The sequence below is a fragment of the Desmodus rotundus genome, chromosome 3 (assembly GCF_022682495.2).
Source record: "Desmodus rotundus isolate HL8 chromosome 3, HLdesRot8A.1, whole genome shotgun sequence".
Classification (NCBI taxonomy): domain Eukaryota; kingdom Metazoa; phylum Chordata; class Mammalia; order Chiroptera; family Phyllostomidae; genus Desmodus; species Desmodus rotundus.
This window is the reverse complement of record NC_071389.1, coordinates 68,872,707-68,891,237: the sequence shown is the minus strand read 5'-3', so window position 1 is coordinate 68,891,237 and position 18,531 is coordinate 68,872,707. Positions and strand designations below refer to the sequence as shown.

Here is an 18,531-nt window from a genome sequence, read left to right as displayed (position 1 = left end):
GCAGTGGCTGAGCCGTTCTCCTCTCATTACAGCAGCCACTGGCCACACATGGCTGCTGAGGAGTGACGTGTGTTTATTTCACTGTTTACTAGTTTAAGTGTAAATGCCAGGTGCGGCCAGTGGACAGTGCACTCCGAGGATGTCAGCCCCTAGAAAGTAAACATTGATTTTCAAGTAGCCTGGGGACCAACACGGCTGCTTTCAGGCTTGCCTGGCAGATAAGAGCGGCTGCAATGCCGCTGTTGCCTTGGCAGATGAACCGCACAGAAGACACACGAGGCCCAGTGGAAGACTTCCGGGAGGCAAGAGCCCAGGGAGTGGTCCGCGCTGACTCTGGTCAGGCATCCTCGTTGTTGAGTGCCTTTGGGCAATTGTGGGTCTGCCTTCTGAATTTTTCTACTTTTCCTGATCAGACTTTTCCAGATTTTAGCCTCTCTCTCCAGGTGTCCTCTTCCCTCCCCACACCCAGGGGCCTGGCTTCTCAGGGGCCTGGCTCCTCTAACTTCTCCTCTGTTGTCCGGGCTCAGTGGTCACTGTCTCAAGAGATGAGCTGTGCCACCAACTTCCCCGTTTCTCACGTGGTACGTTCCACTCTGAAAAACCCCAAGTTCCAGGCCTTGTTTTATCAGTCTCATTAGGTGTGTAGGACACAGGACCCAAGCTGAGGCTGGCGGGGTTAGGGTTTTTTTCCAGGCTATTTTCAGACGTCCACTCTTGTCTACATCCATGTCCTCTTTCTTCTGACGGTCCGCTTGCCTGGGGTCCCACTCGTTGGCTTGTTTCCCGTCCAGGCTGACCTGTGGGTCTTCCTGCTAGAGTCTGGGGACTGTTTTTCTTCATTACCGTGTATTTAAATAAAGGTCAAGGGTATAGTGGTCTTGAAAGGCTAAATAACATCGTCTTCTTGTGCTTCAGAATCAAATACAAAACCACCCTTTATTTTTTAATTTACCACCTTACCCATTCCAAGCCTACTGAGTGTAATAATGAATGAGCCTGCTGCCAGCCACTGGAGCTTCTGTAGCGGACGTGGCAGGCGGAGCTTCCTTCCTATAGTGGTGTACGCGGGAGGCTGCCGGCAAACGTCGGTTGCATAAATAGACAGAGTTATCCAATTAGCCATTGGTATACGGCCAGGTCTTAAGGAGGTAGAAAATATGTCTTTTATTAAGGGCTATTAAAACATAGGGGGAAAAAACACTGAATAAAAAATAGACTGAATGCAACATGGGAAGTTAATTTACTATTAGTTAAAAATTACAACTAAAACTTTTAGCTCAATCTTGACACTTGGCAAACGGGTAACAAAACTCTTCAATAAACCACAGATGATAAAAATAGACTTTAAGGCTATGTTCAGATCCATTAATTAAGACACACAAGAAATCAGGAAGGAGATAAATAAAGGAAAAGAGACAAATGGGTGAAATGGTACCAAGACACAGGGAGCATGGAACACTCTTAGAGGCCATTGCAGTAACAAGCACTATTTGCCGGGCACGTTAGTTATTTTCACACCCACACACAGTCTCTATCTCTCACGACTACCCTGTTCCCATTTCACAGACGAAGAAGCCGAGGAGGGGGGAGCCAGGGAACAGCCCAAGGTCACACTGCGTGTGAGCAGCATACGTGTGTACAGGGAGGGGCAAAGGTGGGTTTACAGCTGTTCGTATGGAAAACAATACAGTAATTAATAAATAATAGTACAAGAACAAACTGTGTTTTGCATACTCACAACTGTAAACCTTCCTTTGCCCACCCCGTACGTGTACAAACACATTCAGAGGCATTAGAGTGTGGATGCAAAGGGGCCGCGTACTAATGCCGACAAGCGCGGGGGAGGCCTGCGTGGCGGGCCTCACAGACTCGGAGAACGAGAGTAACCACATGGGGTGGTCTGAACTACAGACGCCTCACTAAAAGCAAGTCATGGTGTAGTCATGTCCTCGGCCTGTGGCTTCCCTGGCAAAGGTCAGTCTTTAACTTTGATATTGTCTGTTGTTTTTGTGCCTCTAAGAGAACATACCTTTGAAATGCCAGAGTCACTTTCCAACCCCTCAAAGGCACCACCACCACACCAGAGCAGGAGACCACAGTGCCGTCTTGTTGCCCACACACCGGCTCTGCGCTGTACATGTTAACTGCCCCGTCCCCACCACGTAAAATAAATATGTGTCTCTCCATTTCGCTTTTTATCTGATGGAGATTGCCCTGCTTTGCCTTCCACAGCCCCCTGACCCACCACCAGTGGATTCCATGTAACCCCTCTTACGTCTCCTCCTTTGATTCTAATGTATAAAATAAGCTGCAAAACTGCCATTCTCCGTTGCATTTTCTCAATCCATTGAGATTTTGCTTCCTGGCAATTGCTGTTGGTTTGGCTCAAGTAAACTTTTCTGACTTTTTCTTAGGTTGGACATCTGTTGACAAGAGCAACTAGTAATGCTAGGTACTAGGTGAACGGTGGCCCCCTCTGCTCAAGGAGAGCGAGCGAGAGACCACACCCATGGGCACAGAGACAAGCACCGCCATGGAGTGGCATCCTTAGCTTTGAACTTTCAGGACAAGGTGGCCCCAGACATTCAAAGACATGTATTTCAGTAACCACGCTACAGATTGGGGCTTCGCCTCCAGCACTGGTCTCACAGCCTGGACGAAGTGTGATTGGGGCCAGTCTGGCCCAGCGCAGTCCACTCCGCAGACCTGATTTTCAGAGGGAAGGCAGCAACGGCAGGCTGTGCTGCCTGCCCCCCATGAGGGAGGCTGCCTTGCGGCCCCATTTGTACTGGCCCCACTGTCACATCGACAGAAGGTCATGTGCTTCCTGTGCTGGGTCTGCGAGGTCGACCTGTATAGTCAGGACAAGAAAAGGGAGGACTGTAGGCGGATACACATAAGATTTCTGTTTTATTCGAGTCCGACCTCACAGGGACACCCTGCCAGTCTGCTGTTTGGTCTTTGCCCATGTCCCCATTCACTTTCTGGCCCTTAACCAGAGCAGCAGACACTCCATCCCTAGCTCCTCGTTCCTCTCTTGTTTCTGACACCCTTTTGTCTTTCTGGATCAAGCATATTCTTTCATCTTTCTGTCCCTTCCATTCCCCAGTGCAGGGGCTCAGTGGAGGTGGCCCAGGGCTTCCCTGAGAAAGGATTCCCCAATGTGTTGGGGGCACCTGGTGGCTCCTCGGACCTCTCATGGCAGAAGGTACAAGGAGCTACATGACTTCGTCTGAGGAGGGCCCTCTTCATGCCCCCGGTCCAGGCCTGAGCAATGCCCTATCCTGGGGCATCTGTCCTTTTTGCCTCTGCAAAGTGCAGCTTCTGAGGCCCTGTCCGGTCCTGCTGCAGTCCCGGTGGGCGTGGCCTGTGTTGAAATTGGCAGCCAACTGTCTGAGCTACCAGCACATCTCAGGGCAAGATCAGCAAATGGTGCAAAGCCAGTCCTTCTCCCAGCTGGTTCGGTTTCATTCCCTGCTAGTCCTGTTGACCCTGGGCCTGACCACTGGTCTCCTCCCTCTCAGACACAGCACCATGGCCATCGGCATTGCCGTGGACATCCTGGGCTGCACGGGCACCTTGGAGGACCGAGCAGCCACCCTCAATCGCATCATCCAGGTGGCAGTGGAGCTGAAGGACTCCATGGGGGACCTCTATTCGTTCTCGGCCATCATGAAAGCGCTGGAAATGCCACAGGTAAATTTCCACTGGTCTGGTGCAGCCCTGCGGGCCCGTGCAGACCGCACGTTCTGAAAAGTGGTCTGCAAGCCGGTGCGTAGCAAATGACAGATAATCTTTGTCACTCAAAACGTAAATTGGATCTGAATGAAAGCTGCTTTGACTAATCAACCAAGAGTAGTGTCCTAAGTTCTTAAAAACAGAGGGTAATTGCCAACAGCCCATGCTCTGTCTTCGAGGTGCAGTAAGACTCATCCTCACGAACAGTGTCCCTGAAGAACAGCGAGGGTGATGTGTCTGGGGCAGGTGTGTTGTATGAGAAAGAGACTGCTTCCGTCTGAGTCACCAGGTGCGCGGGCAGCCATTTGGGAGCTTGTATCTGAGAATCCCTAGAGTGGTTTATCTCAAAGAATGCTCCTCAGGTTACCTAAAACACCCTCTCTTATTAAAAAATTCAAATCTCTGAACTGCCTGCCATATAACCCGAGTTAGTTTCGGAAATCGGGCTCTTTGAATTGATCTGCTTGGACAGGCTGATTTTAGGACGAGTGTCAAAACTGAAAACCTGTATTTGAATCAAGCGGCCCTCAGAGAGGAACATGGTCCTGTGGTCCCGCATGCTCAGATCTGGCTTCCCCACTTCCGGTCTGCCAGCCCCAGGTGTGGAGAGGACTTGCTTTACAGCGCGATCTGCAGAGTGACCCAGAGCCGCTCGTCATCTCGCTCGGCTGTTCCATAGCCACAGATTATCTTGCAAATCCTACCTGGTACTCACTGGAAATCCAACTTTGCCACCGGGGAGGACAGCTGCCGTCACATGTCCTGCAGGGCATGTTAGGGACACAATTTCCTTGGATTAAAGCAAGGTCACCTTCAAAACAAGAAGCCAAAGAACTTAGTTCCTTCGCCAGGAAAATTTGGGGAAGGGGTCTGTCAATTCCAATTACAATGTAGCATTCCAAGAGTTTACAAAATTCTTTAGGTGCACTGGAATTTAGCAGGGTTGATATTGGAAATAAGCAAACTCAGCCATATTTTCATGATATACTGACTTCTATAATATCAGGAGTTCAATTTTTTATTCAGGTGTTTTTAATTTGCATCAAATTTATTTGCTCTTATCCAAACGTGCATGTAGTTTTGAGGCCTGAGCCAACAAGCTGCGCTGTGTGTACAGTCTTCCAGCCCAACGCGCTCTCACAGTGTGGTATAGGGGATGCTCTGTGGCATTAGCTGGTTGTCCGTGACTTCAGACCCAGCGGTCAGGGACTTATCCCAGATCGCGGTAACATGGCTTTGTAGGCGGCCCCCTCCCCTCCAGCAGCCTCAGGCTCTTCCCTCCCGGAGCACCTCAGCTACAAGGGGACCTAGTCCTCCACGGTACTCAGGGCCCTGGGGTGAGCTGGAGCTTCCCTTCCCTGCGGAGGGAAGTGGTAGACCCACTTCCAGGGAAAACCCCAGAGCAGTCACATCATTTGTGTGTGTCACCGTCCAAACGTGCACCCGGCAGGATATGGCCTTAGCTGAGAGACAAGGGCTTCTTTCAGATGGGGGATGCTTGAGGGCTGAGGAGGAGGATGTGGGAATGTGAGGGGAGAGGGTGGCATGTGGGTGGCCAGAGGCAGACCAGCCCACGTCCTTCCCTTCCCAGAAGATCTGCTGGTGCTGATCCTTCTGCCCTTTCACGTGGAACACATGGGAACTCTCAGAGGCCTTCGAAATGAATTTCAGCCCTGCCCTTACCGGTGGTGAAATCTTGAGGAAGTTACCTAATCTCTTATGTTTTCTGATCTGTAAAATGAGGCCAAAATACCTGCTTCATAGGATTAGGTGAAATTCCTCAAATACCCGAGTTGGCTCCTGTTCCCGGAGCATTACTGCCCTCCCTCCATCCCTCGTTTCATGCAGAAAACTTCAGACAGAGGTTTGCTGGTGGGAGGGTGCGCACGGGGCGCCAGTTATCTTCGGGCAGGCAGAGTCAGTGGCACGTGCTGGTGTTGACTACATTATCCCAAAAGAAGTGTAAGGGAATGAGAGGTGGCATCACATGGCCTGGACACTCTCCCATGTGTCAGACATTCCTACTTACGGGGACATTAACCCGCTGCACCTCACCTTCCCACACCCTCTCACCGGTGTAACTTCTGAGGAAGCCGGCTGGCAGCTCCCCTCCAGATTTAAATGAATGTACTCTGACCCCGCAGTTCCCCTTCTGGAAATTTATCCTCCAGACATTTACACACACGTACACATTCGCAACATCTTTACCAGGTATTTTGGTGATAGAAAAACAGGTTGGAAACCCTTATAGGAGACTGGCTAAACTATGGTTTATCCACAAAATGGAATATTATGCAGAAGTGTAACAAAATAAGCTGTTCTGTGCTGTTTTACATATATGCACGTGAAATGACTTCCAAGCAAGGAACAAAGAATATGTGGAGTGTGACATGCATTTGCTCATTTTCCGGCAGTGCACGGCGCACAGGCATGCGCACAGGAAACTGGTGGGAGGAGCCGCCGCGGGATGGGCCACTGGGGCGAAGCCACTAAGTCCCCTGCTCTGACTTTTTTACTGCGTGCATCTGTCATCTATGCCGCAACTTAAACCAAAAGGTTATTTTTAAAACAGCCCTTTCCAAAATGGTAACACCTTTCTTTCTTCCAGATTACGAGGTTAGAGAAGACGTGGACCGCGCTGCGGCGCCAGCACACCCAGAGCGCCATCCTCTACGAGAAGCAGCTGAAGCCGTTCAGCAGGATCTTGCACGAAGGCAGAGGTGAGCGCGGAGTCAGCGAAGCAGGCCTGGTGGCTGCCCCGGGGCAGCTGTAAGACCATTAGGACGCATCTGTTCTTCTGGTTTGACCAAAGCGTTTAGCAGGGCATGTTGCGCGTCCCCGAGTGAGTCATCTGCAGGGTTGTTGGCGTGTGGGTCAAGGTTTCTGTCAGATGACAGCACCGCATGTAGGTCTGCAGTTGCTGAAAAAAGACACGGGCCACCAGTCACTTCGTTCTGTCTTTATCTTTTTAAAAATTAAGGTATAGTTGACATAACCTTGTATAGTTTCAGGGGTACAATGTAATGGTTTGGTATTGGTACATATTGCAAAGTGATCACGACGGTAAGTCCAGTTCACATCTGTCACCACACACAGTTACAGAAATATTTTTTTTTGTGATGAGAGCTTTCAAGATCTTAGCTACTTTCAAATGTGCCATACAGTCATATTAATTCTAGTTACCATGCTCATTTTATAACTGGAAATTTGTACCTTTTGACCCCCTTCACCCATTTCATCCACCCTCTGCCTCAGGCAACCACCAAACTGTCCTCTGCATCCGTGGGCTCAGGGATTTTTGTTTGATTTCCTGGATTGCACGTGTAAGTGAGAGCGCATGCGATGTCCGTCTGATTTATTTCACTCAGTGCGACCTCACGAGCCACGTTGTCACAGGTGGTGGGTATCATGCTTCCTTATGGTTAAAGGACATTCCGTTGTAATACACCCTGCACCGTCTTTACCCATGTCTCTATTGGTGGACACTTAGGTCGTTTCCGTGTCTTGGTCATTGTAAATGATGCTGCCGTGAACGTGGGGGGTGCACGTATCTTTCTGAGCTAGTGTTTCTTGTTTTCTTTGGATAAACACCCGGAAGCGCAATTGCTGGATCATATGGTAGTTCTATCTTTAATTTTTTGAGAAACCCACATACTATTTTCCAGAGTGGCTGCACTAATTTGCCTTCCTAGCAACAGTGCAAAAGGTTCTTTTTTCTCTACTTCCTCAGCAACACTTCTATTTTTATAATAGCCATTCCAACAAGTGAGGTGATACTTCTTGTGGTTTTAACTGGCCCTTACCCGATGATGGATGACTTTGAGCATTTTTTCACGTATCTGTCAATCATCTGTATGTCTTTTTAAAAAAAATGTCTGTCTGGGTCCTCTGTGGGTTTTTTTCTTTTTTGTCTGTTTTTTGTTTTTTTTGCTATCGAGTTCTATGAGTTGTTTATATACGTATTGTGGATATTAATCCCTCATCAGATAGATGATTTGCAAATGTTTCCTCTCATTCTGTAGGTTGACTTTTCATTTTGTTGATGGTTTCCTTTGCTGTGCAGCATTTTTTTAGTTTGACGTGGTCCCACTTGTTTATTTTTGCTTTTGGTATCACATCCAAAAAATCATCACCAAGACCAATGTCAAGGAGCTTATGGCCTATGTTTCCTTCTGGGAGTTTTATGGTCTTAGGTCTTGCATTTAAGTCTTTAATCCATTTTGAATTATATATGCAAATATATAGTCCTACGCTACAGCATGCATAAACCCCACTGGCCACCAGACAATCTGGAGGTGTCCGCTGGGTGGCAGTTACAAAATCAGGGCTCTGGACAAGTGTGTAAGCTTTCTGGAAGAACTGAACTGTTCTGAGTCAGAGAGAACGTGCAGGTATGTTGCCCTCCATCCTGCTCCCCGAGAACTCCTGTGAGGGCCCCTAGCTGGGTGCCGTGCCTGCAACCTGTCCCTCAGGCTGAAGCTCCAGGACAAGCACACAGGCCTCTCTCACACAAAGACAGCGTGTGTTTGTCTGCTGTCTTCACAGCGCCCTGGGCAATGGGGAGAGGGGAGCCTGCCAAGAACTGTTTCTCCAATTATTACAGTCCAGTGGGACCCACGAACACAAGCTCCCCTGGCCCCAAGAGTCAGGTGATCAAGGCGTTCCCTGGGTGTCAGCCACAAAAACTGGGGCACTAGATACATGGAAAAACACCCCTTTGGGAGATACTGGGATTCTGGAGCACAGCAGGGGAGAGCGCGAAGATAGCGCCCATTCTTTGAGGTCTCTGCAAAGGATTACTGCCAACCCTTAGATGTGTGTTTAATTAGAAGCCTGCTCCTCAGGCTGCAGTTATGATAAGCTCACAGGCCACTGTTGCCTCTCGCTGTGCCCTAGAGTTTAAGAACTCCCTCTCCATTGGTTACAGTCCTGTGGGACCCACGGGCATAAGCCACACTGGCCCCCAGAGCCAGGCAATGTAGGTGTCCCTGGGCAGCAGCTGCAAAAATGAAGCGCCAGAGAAGGGTATGAGCTCCTTTCTGGGATAGACCACTGAGCTGGAGCAAAGGCAAGGGAGAGCTGATGGATGGCTTCCACAGAAAAAAAAAGAGAAAAGGAGGGGAACCCAGTATTTAAAAAAAGGAAGGAAGGGAAGGGAAAAAAGGGAAAAGATGGTGCCCACTAGCTAGCATGAGGCAGAGGAAGAGCGTGAAGGTGGTGCCTGTCAGCTAGCAGCCCCCAGGTGTGTGCTAAATGAGAGGGCTACCCCTCAGGCTTGCTCACATAAAGTCTGAGCACCTCTCCATCAGCTACCTTTCCGCACAGTCCTTGGGCAGGTGAATTAGAACATGTGAACCCCGTAAGAGTTGTCTACCAGGCCATTATAGCCTTGTCGGTCTCGTGGATTGGAGCCCCATTGGTTTTGGGGGCTTATCTCAGGCACAAGTTGGGGTGCCCAGTGTGGGGTTCAACCCCTTTGCTCCTCAGGTAGAAGCTCCAGGGTTTGAACTCGCTCCAGACTGTGGGTCACTGCACCAGGATTGGGGATTATGGTGAAATTGTGTCCCCGCCTCTCCTACCCGCTTCTATGCGGGCCTCGCTCAAAGTTGTTCCACATTTAGCTGAAGATTAAGTGTCCATGGTGGGAGGGGTGTCTAAGGTTCTCCTACATCGTCATCTGGAACTGGAATTCTCTGTGCTTAACTTTGAAAAAAGAATGACATGGAAAACTTTACCCCTTGTTTTTCAGAGTCCACATGTGTCCTGCCAAACAATATATCAGTCCCTCTGCTGATGCCTCTTGTGACCTTAATGGAACGGCAGGCTGTCACTTTTGAAGGAACTGACATGTGGGAAAAAAATGACGAAAGCTGCGAGATTATGATGAACCATTTGGCAACAGCCCGACTCATGGCAGAGGCCGCCAGCAGTTACCGGCTGAATGCCGAGAGGATTCTGGAAGGTAGGAGCTGCTGTCTGTGAGCTGCGGTCTCCTCTGCATAGTAACTGGAACGAAGGCATGGAAGACGGGGGTGTTCTCAATTAGAGTAATGCCAAGGAGAAGAGATTGGGGCATGGGAATTCCATTTCCTGTATGATTGATTACTTCCTCTTAATTCTTAAATGACTTAAGGATCCCGTTTCTCTCTTTGTTGTATGTATTCTGTTGGGCCATTGGTATACAATAAACAGAGGGAAAAGGTCAAAAAAGATCTGGTCAGCTTGCCTACCATTAGAACCTCTAATAATCGCTATTAGAAAGCATGATGGGCCAACACGCGGAGCTGGGGTTTTGTTTGACTTCGCTTACCTGCAAGCCCCTTTCCCCTCAGTCACACTGGGAAGAGCGCTCCCCTGCTCTTCGCATCAAAGGGGCCAACGTCAGCAAAGACTGGGGGGGGGGGGGCAGAAGTACACAATACAAGTACTTGGGTTTGGATTAGGGTCAAGTGTGCCTTAAGGATTGGCCAGCCAGGCTGAGGAAGGGAGTGGGTACAGGTGGAGGGCCTTCCACATAGGGCTGGGCAGAGGAAGGGCATCATCCCATGGTCAGGCTGGTGTTTGGAATCTGGCATCTGGGTGGAGGAAGTCTGGAGGGCTAAAGGCTTAGAGGCAAAAAGCCCATTTAGGAAGCAAATGCAAAAACAAGGACTTTCTATGGCACTTATCAGGGATGATTACTTTCTCCTCCTCACTGTATAATTTTTTAAATTCTTCAAGGGCCCACAGTTTGATCCACAAGGGTAAGAACTTAAGAAGGTAAGAAGGGCAAGGGCCCACAGTAAGATCCACTGTGGGGTGGGAGAGGCCTATTATTTCATCCTAGAACAAAGCTGTTGCTTCAGAACCAGAATTCAGGACTGAACAGTTTGCACTGTGTCTGCGGTATATATAAGCATCATCTGGCTGTTTCATTCTTTTCCCCTCAGAAAGTTCTCCAAGGTTAGCAGTGTAGAACTCAAAACAGTAAAAGCACATAACTCGCCAGAGATTACAGTGCCTGCTTACGCAGAGCCAATGCATGTATCACTTCGGATGCTGCCTACGCCAAAAATGTGCTTTAAGCTTTAAGCTGTTCTACAGCAAATTACTTTAAATGATATCTCCTGGTATTTCTCAGCTGATCCTGCTACAGGTTGACCTAGCAAGTTCCCACTGCTGGGAATGACCGTGAACCCAGAAAGGGTAGAGATATGCTCACCATCACACCCCCAGCACCCAGCCCAGGGTAGGGGCTCCAAACCTACCAACCGAATGAATGGAAGTTGTCATCTGGCTTCTGGTTGGTTATCTGTCACAGATACTCTGGCATCACAGGGAAGAAGGGACTGAAAGCCTCTCAACTGCCAAGATCCTGCGACCTAGAAGGGGGGGTACAGTTAAGGACAGAGCAGGCTCCTCCAGCAGTGATCAAGGATGAGGACCACATGCTTGTGTGACTGGCCAGAGGTTCCCCTCTCTAGCAGAGTTGACTGAGCATCTTTGGCCTTAGGTAGACCAGATAATTCTCTTTTATAAAAGAGAAGAGAGCGCTGAGAAACAAGCCCACACGTATGGTTGTCAGCTGATTTTTGACAAAAGTGTGGAGGTAATTCACTGGATAAAACACAGTCTTTCAGCGAACGGTGCTGGAACTCTTGAATATTCTATGCAAAAAACCCTTAATCTTTACCTCATACCATACACAATAATTAATCCAAAATAGATCATAGAACCCAAATATGAGTGAAGTAAAAGTAAGTATAAAGCTCCTATAAGAAAACAGGAGAAATTCGTTGTGCCCTTGGGTTAGGCAAAGATTTTTTAGGACACCAAAACCATGAACCATAACAGAAAACACTGACAAATCAAAATTTTAAATTTTACTCTTCAAAAGACACTGTTAGGAAAGTTAAAAGGCAACTAACAGATTAGAAGAAAATATCTGACAAACATACAGGATGGGGCAAAAGTAGGTTTACACTTGCCTGCAAGGAACATAATCAATCGTTAGTGATGCAAGAATAAACTAGTAAACTCACAACCGTAAAGCTGCTTTGCCCCATGCCATGTGTCTGTACAGGAGTTATATCCAGACTCTGCAAAGAACTCTTGGAACTCCATGAGAAGACAAACGAGATTTGCACAAAGATTTGAAAGGACACTATACCAGAGAAGATAGAGGAATGACAAATAACTGCATGGAAAGATATTCAAAGCATTGGTCGTAAAGGAAATGTAAATTTAAGCCATAATGAGATACCACCACACACTCCCTGGAACGACAATACTAAAAGTTAGCAGCGTGCGGGGAAAACAGAATCTTCATATGTTACCGATGAGAATATAAAATGGGAGAGCCACTCTGGAAAAGAGTTTGACAGTTTCTTAAAAGTAAACAGATGTTTACCTTATGACCTAGTAGTTCCACTCGCTGAGAAATGAGAATGCATGTCCACACAGACTTAACATCATTCATGATACTCAGAAACTGGAAACATCCAAGTACCCGCCAGGTGGTGGATGGACAAACCGAATGTCACATGTCCATGTGACTGAATACCACTCAGCAGTAAAAAGGAATTATTGGTAACATGCAACAATATTAAATAATCTCAAAAACACCACGCTAAGTGAAAGAAGCCAGGCACAAAAAAGGTCCACATTATATAAGTCCATCTATATAAAATTTCTATAAAAGGTAAAACAATAGCAACCAAAAGCAGATTAGTGGTTGGTGGGGGCCTGGGGTAGGAACAGGGTTGACTGCAAAGGGTTAATAGAGAATTTTCTAGAGTGATGGTCACGTTCTATATAAAACTGGTGGTGACGGTTGTTCACTATAAATTTATTGTAAGTCCAACTGGCAGCTGAAATGGATGAATCATGACATGTAAATGATGCACCAATAAAGTTGTAAAAAAAAAAAAAACCCAAAAGGTACTTTGAACACTCCTCACAGCAATACAGCCCACAGTGGCTTGTGTACGCAAATGTTATTGTCCTGTTCAGTGAGCTTGTTACTCTTTCCCTGAAGGTGCCCAGGGCCTGGAGAGTGGGCCTCTGCCCTCCCTTACACACAGCAGGCCCGGGGTTTCCCTTGGGGGATGTTTTAAAACTCTGAGAAGGAAAGTTCATTTTGATCCTGCTTTAAACAAGCAAGTTTTCAGCCTATTTTCAACACTGTTCTAGGCAGAACTGAAAAAACATTGTTTTGTTTTGTTTATACTAGGTTTTCAACCGGATGAAGAAATGAGTGAAATCTTCAAGACTGAATTTCAAATGCGATTGCTATGGGGCAGCAAAGGCGCACAAGTTAACCAGACAGAGAGATATGAGAAATTCAACCAGATTTTAACTGTCCTCTCACGTAAACTGGAGCCTCCTCCTGTAAAGCAAGCAGAGCTCTGATATCTCCGCAGAGCCTTGGGGTATTATTTCAAGCTTCTCCAGTTTCTGCTTTGGAAAAGCTTATCATTTGAAAAAGTAATAATGTGCAAATCTGACAATATACAAGCTTTTAGTATCCACAGGATATTAAACATGTAAATTGCACAGAGCACACTTATTTATGAATTGTTTAAAATTACTACTGATTTTTAAATAAGTAATTTATTATTAAGGTAACTATTGCTAATGTTGATCCGCAGATTTAAGAGCAGACCTAGCTATGTTGACTGGTTGCTTTCTATTACCGAGGTTTTTGACCATTTTAATTTTAATTCCATGTCAGAAAAATGTAAATAGAAAAGAATTTAAAAGCATGAAACATTTCAGAAGGTATCAGTTGTATGATATTCTTTAACTAAATATGAAAAAATGTAAATAGCCATATGAAAATATATCTTTTTGTGAAACAATTGTATCCAGTCTCTTTAATATTAAACAACCATCATCATACAGTAATTCTACCTCCTACCTTTCTGGCACTCTCTTCCCTACCACTAACCATATCCTGACAGTAAACGAAGATTAATGATACTGGTGTGGAAAATGGATGGCTTCAGGCTTAGGAGACAGCGTGAGTAGTGATACAAAGTACAGCCGCTTCCGGAGACCTAGGTTTAACCCCAAGCTGGGGGGCTGGCCGCGCAGCTCCTGGTAAAGAGTGAGCGCCCAGGTGCTGGTACACTTAACGCCATCACTTCACGTATTTCAAAATAATCAACAGTCATTTCTTCCCTCTAGCTGATTCATGTAAGTTTTCTAGGTTTTGGACTTTCCAAAGGGGATACTTCCTAGTTTATCAGTATCACTCTTAATTTTTTTCTATTATAGAAAATTTGGAATACAATATTTTAAAATAAATTTGCATCGCTCTGCCACCAACTGTCAAACACCAATTTGCTTTTCTTCCTATCTTCTAAATAATTCTGGGACCATACATAATAGTTTTATATCCAACTTTTCTCAAATTGCAGTCGATCTTAAAAACAAAAAAAAACCCTCTGGTCAAGCTCAGCTCAGGGGTGCAGGGGGTGCCAGCGACATGGAGGGAGAAACTGGATTGTGTGGCTCCGGAGTGAGAGGGCTAGGGGCAGCCACCAATGTCTCTGTGTTCAGCCACCCCCCGCCCCCCACGGCTGAACCTGATTCTGCATTAGCCCGGTGAAATCCATTAGCTCTACCCTGACGACTCCGAGACCCTGCCTCAGCCACCTCATCTTCTGCCCAAGGGGCTTTCAGCAGCTGAGCCTTATGGGCAGCCAGCAGGCAGTGGCAGATGTTAGGGTGCCTTGGGCTTTTTGCTGACCTGCCCCAGGCCTGATACTGGTGGCACCAGCCTCGGTTTGCAGTGTGGCCCTTCCCACGTGCATCCAGGCTAGCACAGGCAGCTACCAACTGTGGATCACCTTGTAGCTCCTAACAGCCCCAAGCTGGGCACAAGCAGCATCTTACATTGACCTTCACCAGTCCCTCCCAAGAAGCCCCAGAACCAACACAGTTGGTGGTCGGCTTCAACCACACAGAACACCACCCGATTAATTAGCTCCATACGTGGCACACTCAAGAGATCTCAGCAGGAAACAGACCCCACTGGGGTGAATCCCGTTCCTTGGGGGTCAGCTCCTGCATGACAGCTCATACTCTGTGGTCATGGCCAATCTTCATAGCCAGTCGGCCCGAGGGCCAGTCCCACTCACTGATGTGCCAACAGTGGTCAACACACAACCACCACAACAGAACACACACCACCCATACAAGGGACACTCCTGGAGCACCTGGATCAGGTGATAAGGGAGAGTGTGCCACCGGGCCTCACAGAACACATACTATATAAGGCCACCCTGCCAAGACTGGGAAACAGCAGATGTACCTAGCACAGTGCCTGGCGGGCTCACCCAGCACTCACCCACACCACGGCCTCCATCTCCATCTCAGCGCTCACCTGCATCTGCCCAGCCCTCATCTCTGCCCGCATTAAAAGCAGCCAGTGTAAATGCTGAACCCTTCTGACCAGGCTTGTTTGCAAGGGATCTGGCCAATGTCAACATCAGGAGCCTCATCTGCAGTGCAGGGGCTGGTGGACCTGCCACAGGAGCAGGTGCTGCATGAGGAGGAGGTCCTGCCCCCTCCACCACTGCTGCCCCAGCTGAGAAGAAAGTGGAAGCAAAGAAAGTATCTGAGGAGTCTGTTGATAACAAGTGCTTTGGTCTTCTTGACTAAACCTCTTTTGTAACATGATCGATAAAAAGCTGAACTGCTAAAGAGAGAGAGACCCAAATAAATAAAATCAGAAATGAAAGAGGAGAGGTAATAACTAACACCACAGAAATACAAAGGAATGTAACAAAATACTATGAACAGCTATATGTCAACAAATTCAACAATCTGAAAGAAATGGATAAATTTCTAGAAACATACAGTCTTCCAAGACTGAATCAAGAAGAAACAGAAAATCTGAACAGACCAATTACTACCATCAAAAGTCAAATCAGTACTAAAAAACTCCCAACAAACAAAAGCCCTGGAATGGTTGGCTTCACAGGTGAATTTTATCGATCACTCAAGGACGAATTAACATCTATCTTCAAACTATTCTAAAAAATTCAAGAGGAGGGAAGGCCTCCAAACTCATTTTACAAGACCAGCATTACTCTGATTCCAAAACCAGGCAAAGACATTACAAAGAAAAAAAATATAAGCCAATAACTTAATAAACATAGATGCAAAAATCCTCAATAAAATATTAGCAAACAGAATTCAGGAATATATCAAAAGGTCTTACACTATGGTCAGGTGCAATTTATTCCTGGGATGCAAGGTTGGTACAGTATCTGCAAATCAATTAACGTGATACACCACATAAACAAAGAATAAAAATTATATAATTATATCACAGGAGAAAAAGCATTTGACGAAATCCAGCACCCATTTATGATAAAAACTCTCAGCAAAGAGGGAATAGAATGAACATACCTAAACATAATACAGAGCATATATGACAAACCCACAGCTAACATCATGCTCAACTCATATTAAAAGTGTTTCCGTTAAGATCAGGAACAGGACAGAGATGTCCGCTTTCACCTCTTTTCAACATAGTACTGCAAGTCCTAGCTACAGCAATCAGACAAGGATAAATAAAAGGCATTAAAATTGGAAAGCAAGAAGTAAAACTATCATTATTTGCAGATGACATTATATTATACATAAAGAATACTAAATTCCACCAAAAAACTATTAGAACTGGTAAAAGAATTAAGTAAAGTAGCAGGATACAAAATTCATTATTTCAAAATCGGTTGCATTTTTATACACTAATAATGAATTATCAGAAATAGAAATTAAGAAAACAACCCCATTTACAATTTGCATTTTAAAAAATAGGAATAAATTTAACCAAGGAGATAAAAGACATGCACTCAGAAAATTACAAGACACGGAGACTTCCGGCCAAGATGGAGGTGTAGGCAGACACAGTGCTTCCTTGAACAACCAAAAGGAGGACAACAATTTAAAAACAAAAAGCAACCAGAACTGACAGAAAATCGAACTGTATGGAAGTTGGACAACCAAGGAGATAAAGAAGAAACATTTATCCAGACCTGTAGGAGGGGCGGAGCCGGGCAGAGAGGACTCCTGGCAAGGCGGTGGCTGGCAGACGCAGCGAGGTGGATTGTGGAGCAGGGCGGGCAAAGCTGCAGCTCTCCAGCGAGGCAGCAGCTGGTGGACCAGGGGACAGACCGCACAACCCAGGGCTCCAGCTCGGGGAAATAAGGCCTCAAACCTCTGATTGAAAACACCCGTGGGGGTTGAGGCGGCAGCAGGAGAAACTCCCAGCCTCACGGGACAGTTCGTTGGGGAGACCCACAGGGGCCTAGAGCGTGCACAAGCCCACCCACCCAGGAACCAGCACCAGAGGGGCCCGATTTGATTGTGGGTAGCGGAGGGAGTGACTGAAACCTGGCAGAGAGTGGAGGAAGCGCCATTGCTCCCTCTCAGCCCCTCCCCCACGTACAGCGTCACAGCACAGCGACCAGCGTTACCCCGCCCCAGGGAATACCTAGGGCTTCGCCCCTTTACATAATGGGTGCGCCAAGGCAAAAAAGACAAAAAAAGGCCCAAATGAAAGAACAGATCAAAGCTCCAGAAATAATACAACCAAGCAACGAAGAGATAGCCAACCTATCAGATGCACAGTTCAAAACACTGGTAATCAGGAAGCTCACAGAATTGGTTGAATTTGGCCGCAAATTAGATGAAAAAATGAAGATTATGCTAAGAGAAACAAAGGAAAATGTACAGAGAACCAATAGGGACGCAAAGGAAACTGGGACTTAAATCAATGGTGTGGACCAGAAGGAAGAAAGAAACATCCAATCAGAAAAGAATGATGAAACAAGAATTCAAAAAAATGAGGAGAGGCTTAGGAACCTCCAGGACATCTTGAAACGTTCCAACATCCAAATTATAGGGGTACCAGAAGGAGAAGAGAAACAGCAAAAAATTGAAAACTTATTTGAACAAATAATCGAGGAGTACTTCCCCAATCTGGCAAAGGAAACAGACTTCCAGGAAGGACTTCCAGAGAATCCCAAAGAAGCTGGACCCAAGGAGGAACACACCAAGACATATCATAATTACATTAGCCAAGATTAAAAGAAGGAGAGAATCTTAGAAGCAGCAAGAGAAAAGGACAGAGTTACCTACAAAGGAGTTCCCATAAGACTGAGAGCTGATTTCTCAAAAGAAACCTTGCAGGCAAGAAGGGGATGAAAAGAAGTATTCCAAGTCATGAAAGGCAAGGGCCTACATCCAAGATTACTGTATCCAGCAAAGCTATCATTTAGAATGGAAGGGAAGATAAAGTGCTTCTCAGATAAGGTCAAGTTAAAGAAGTTCATCATCACCAAGCCCTTATTATATGAAATGTTAAAGGGAGTTACTTAAGAAAAAGAAGATCAAAACTATGAACAGTAAAAATGACAGCAAACTCACAGTTATTAACAACCACACCGAAAACAAAAACAAAAGCAAACTAAGCAAACAACTAGAACAGGAACACAACCACAGAAATGGAGATCACATGGAGGGCTATCAATAGGGGAGTGGGAGGGGGGGAGAAGGGGGGAAAGGTACAGAGAATAAGTAGCACAAATGGTAGGTACAAAATAGACAGGGGGAGGGTAAGAATAGTATAGGAAATGTAGAAGCCAAAGAACTTATATGTATGACCCATGGACATGAACTATAGGGGGGGAATGTGGGAGGGAGGGGGTGTGCAGGATGGAGTGAAAGGGGGAAAAGGGGACAACTGTAATAGCATAATCAATAAAATACATTTAAAAAAAAGAAAATTACAAGTCATGG

At 46.4% G+C, this 18,531-nt stretch overlaps 1 protein-coding gene across 6 annotated transcripts in view; it reads left to right on the top strand.

Moving 5' to 3' along the window:
* Nucleotides 1-13,574, top strand: part of BCAR3 (BCAR3 adaptor protein, NSP family member) — a 116,777-nt gene extending 103,203 nt beyond the window's left edge. For all 6 annotated transcript variants that reach the window (XM_045199409.2, XM_024565370.4, XM_053920071.2 and 3 more), the window contains 4 exons: nt 3,525-3,696; nt 6,347-6,458; nt 9,488-9,700; nt 12,950-13,574. In XM_045199409.2, coding sequence (XP_045055344.2) covers nt 3,525-3,696; nt 6,347-6,458; nt 9,488-9,700; nt 12,950-13,128 — 676 coding nt within the window. In that variant the 3' untranslated portion in view covers nt 13,129-13,574. The remainder of the gene's footprint in view (nt 1-3,524; nt 3,697-6,346; nt 6,459-9,487; nt 9,701-12,949) is intronic.
* Nucleotides 13,575-18,531: the final 4,957 nt, after the last annotated feature.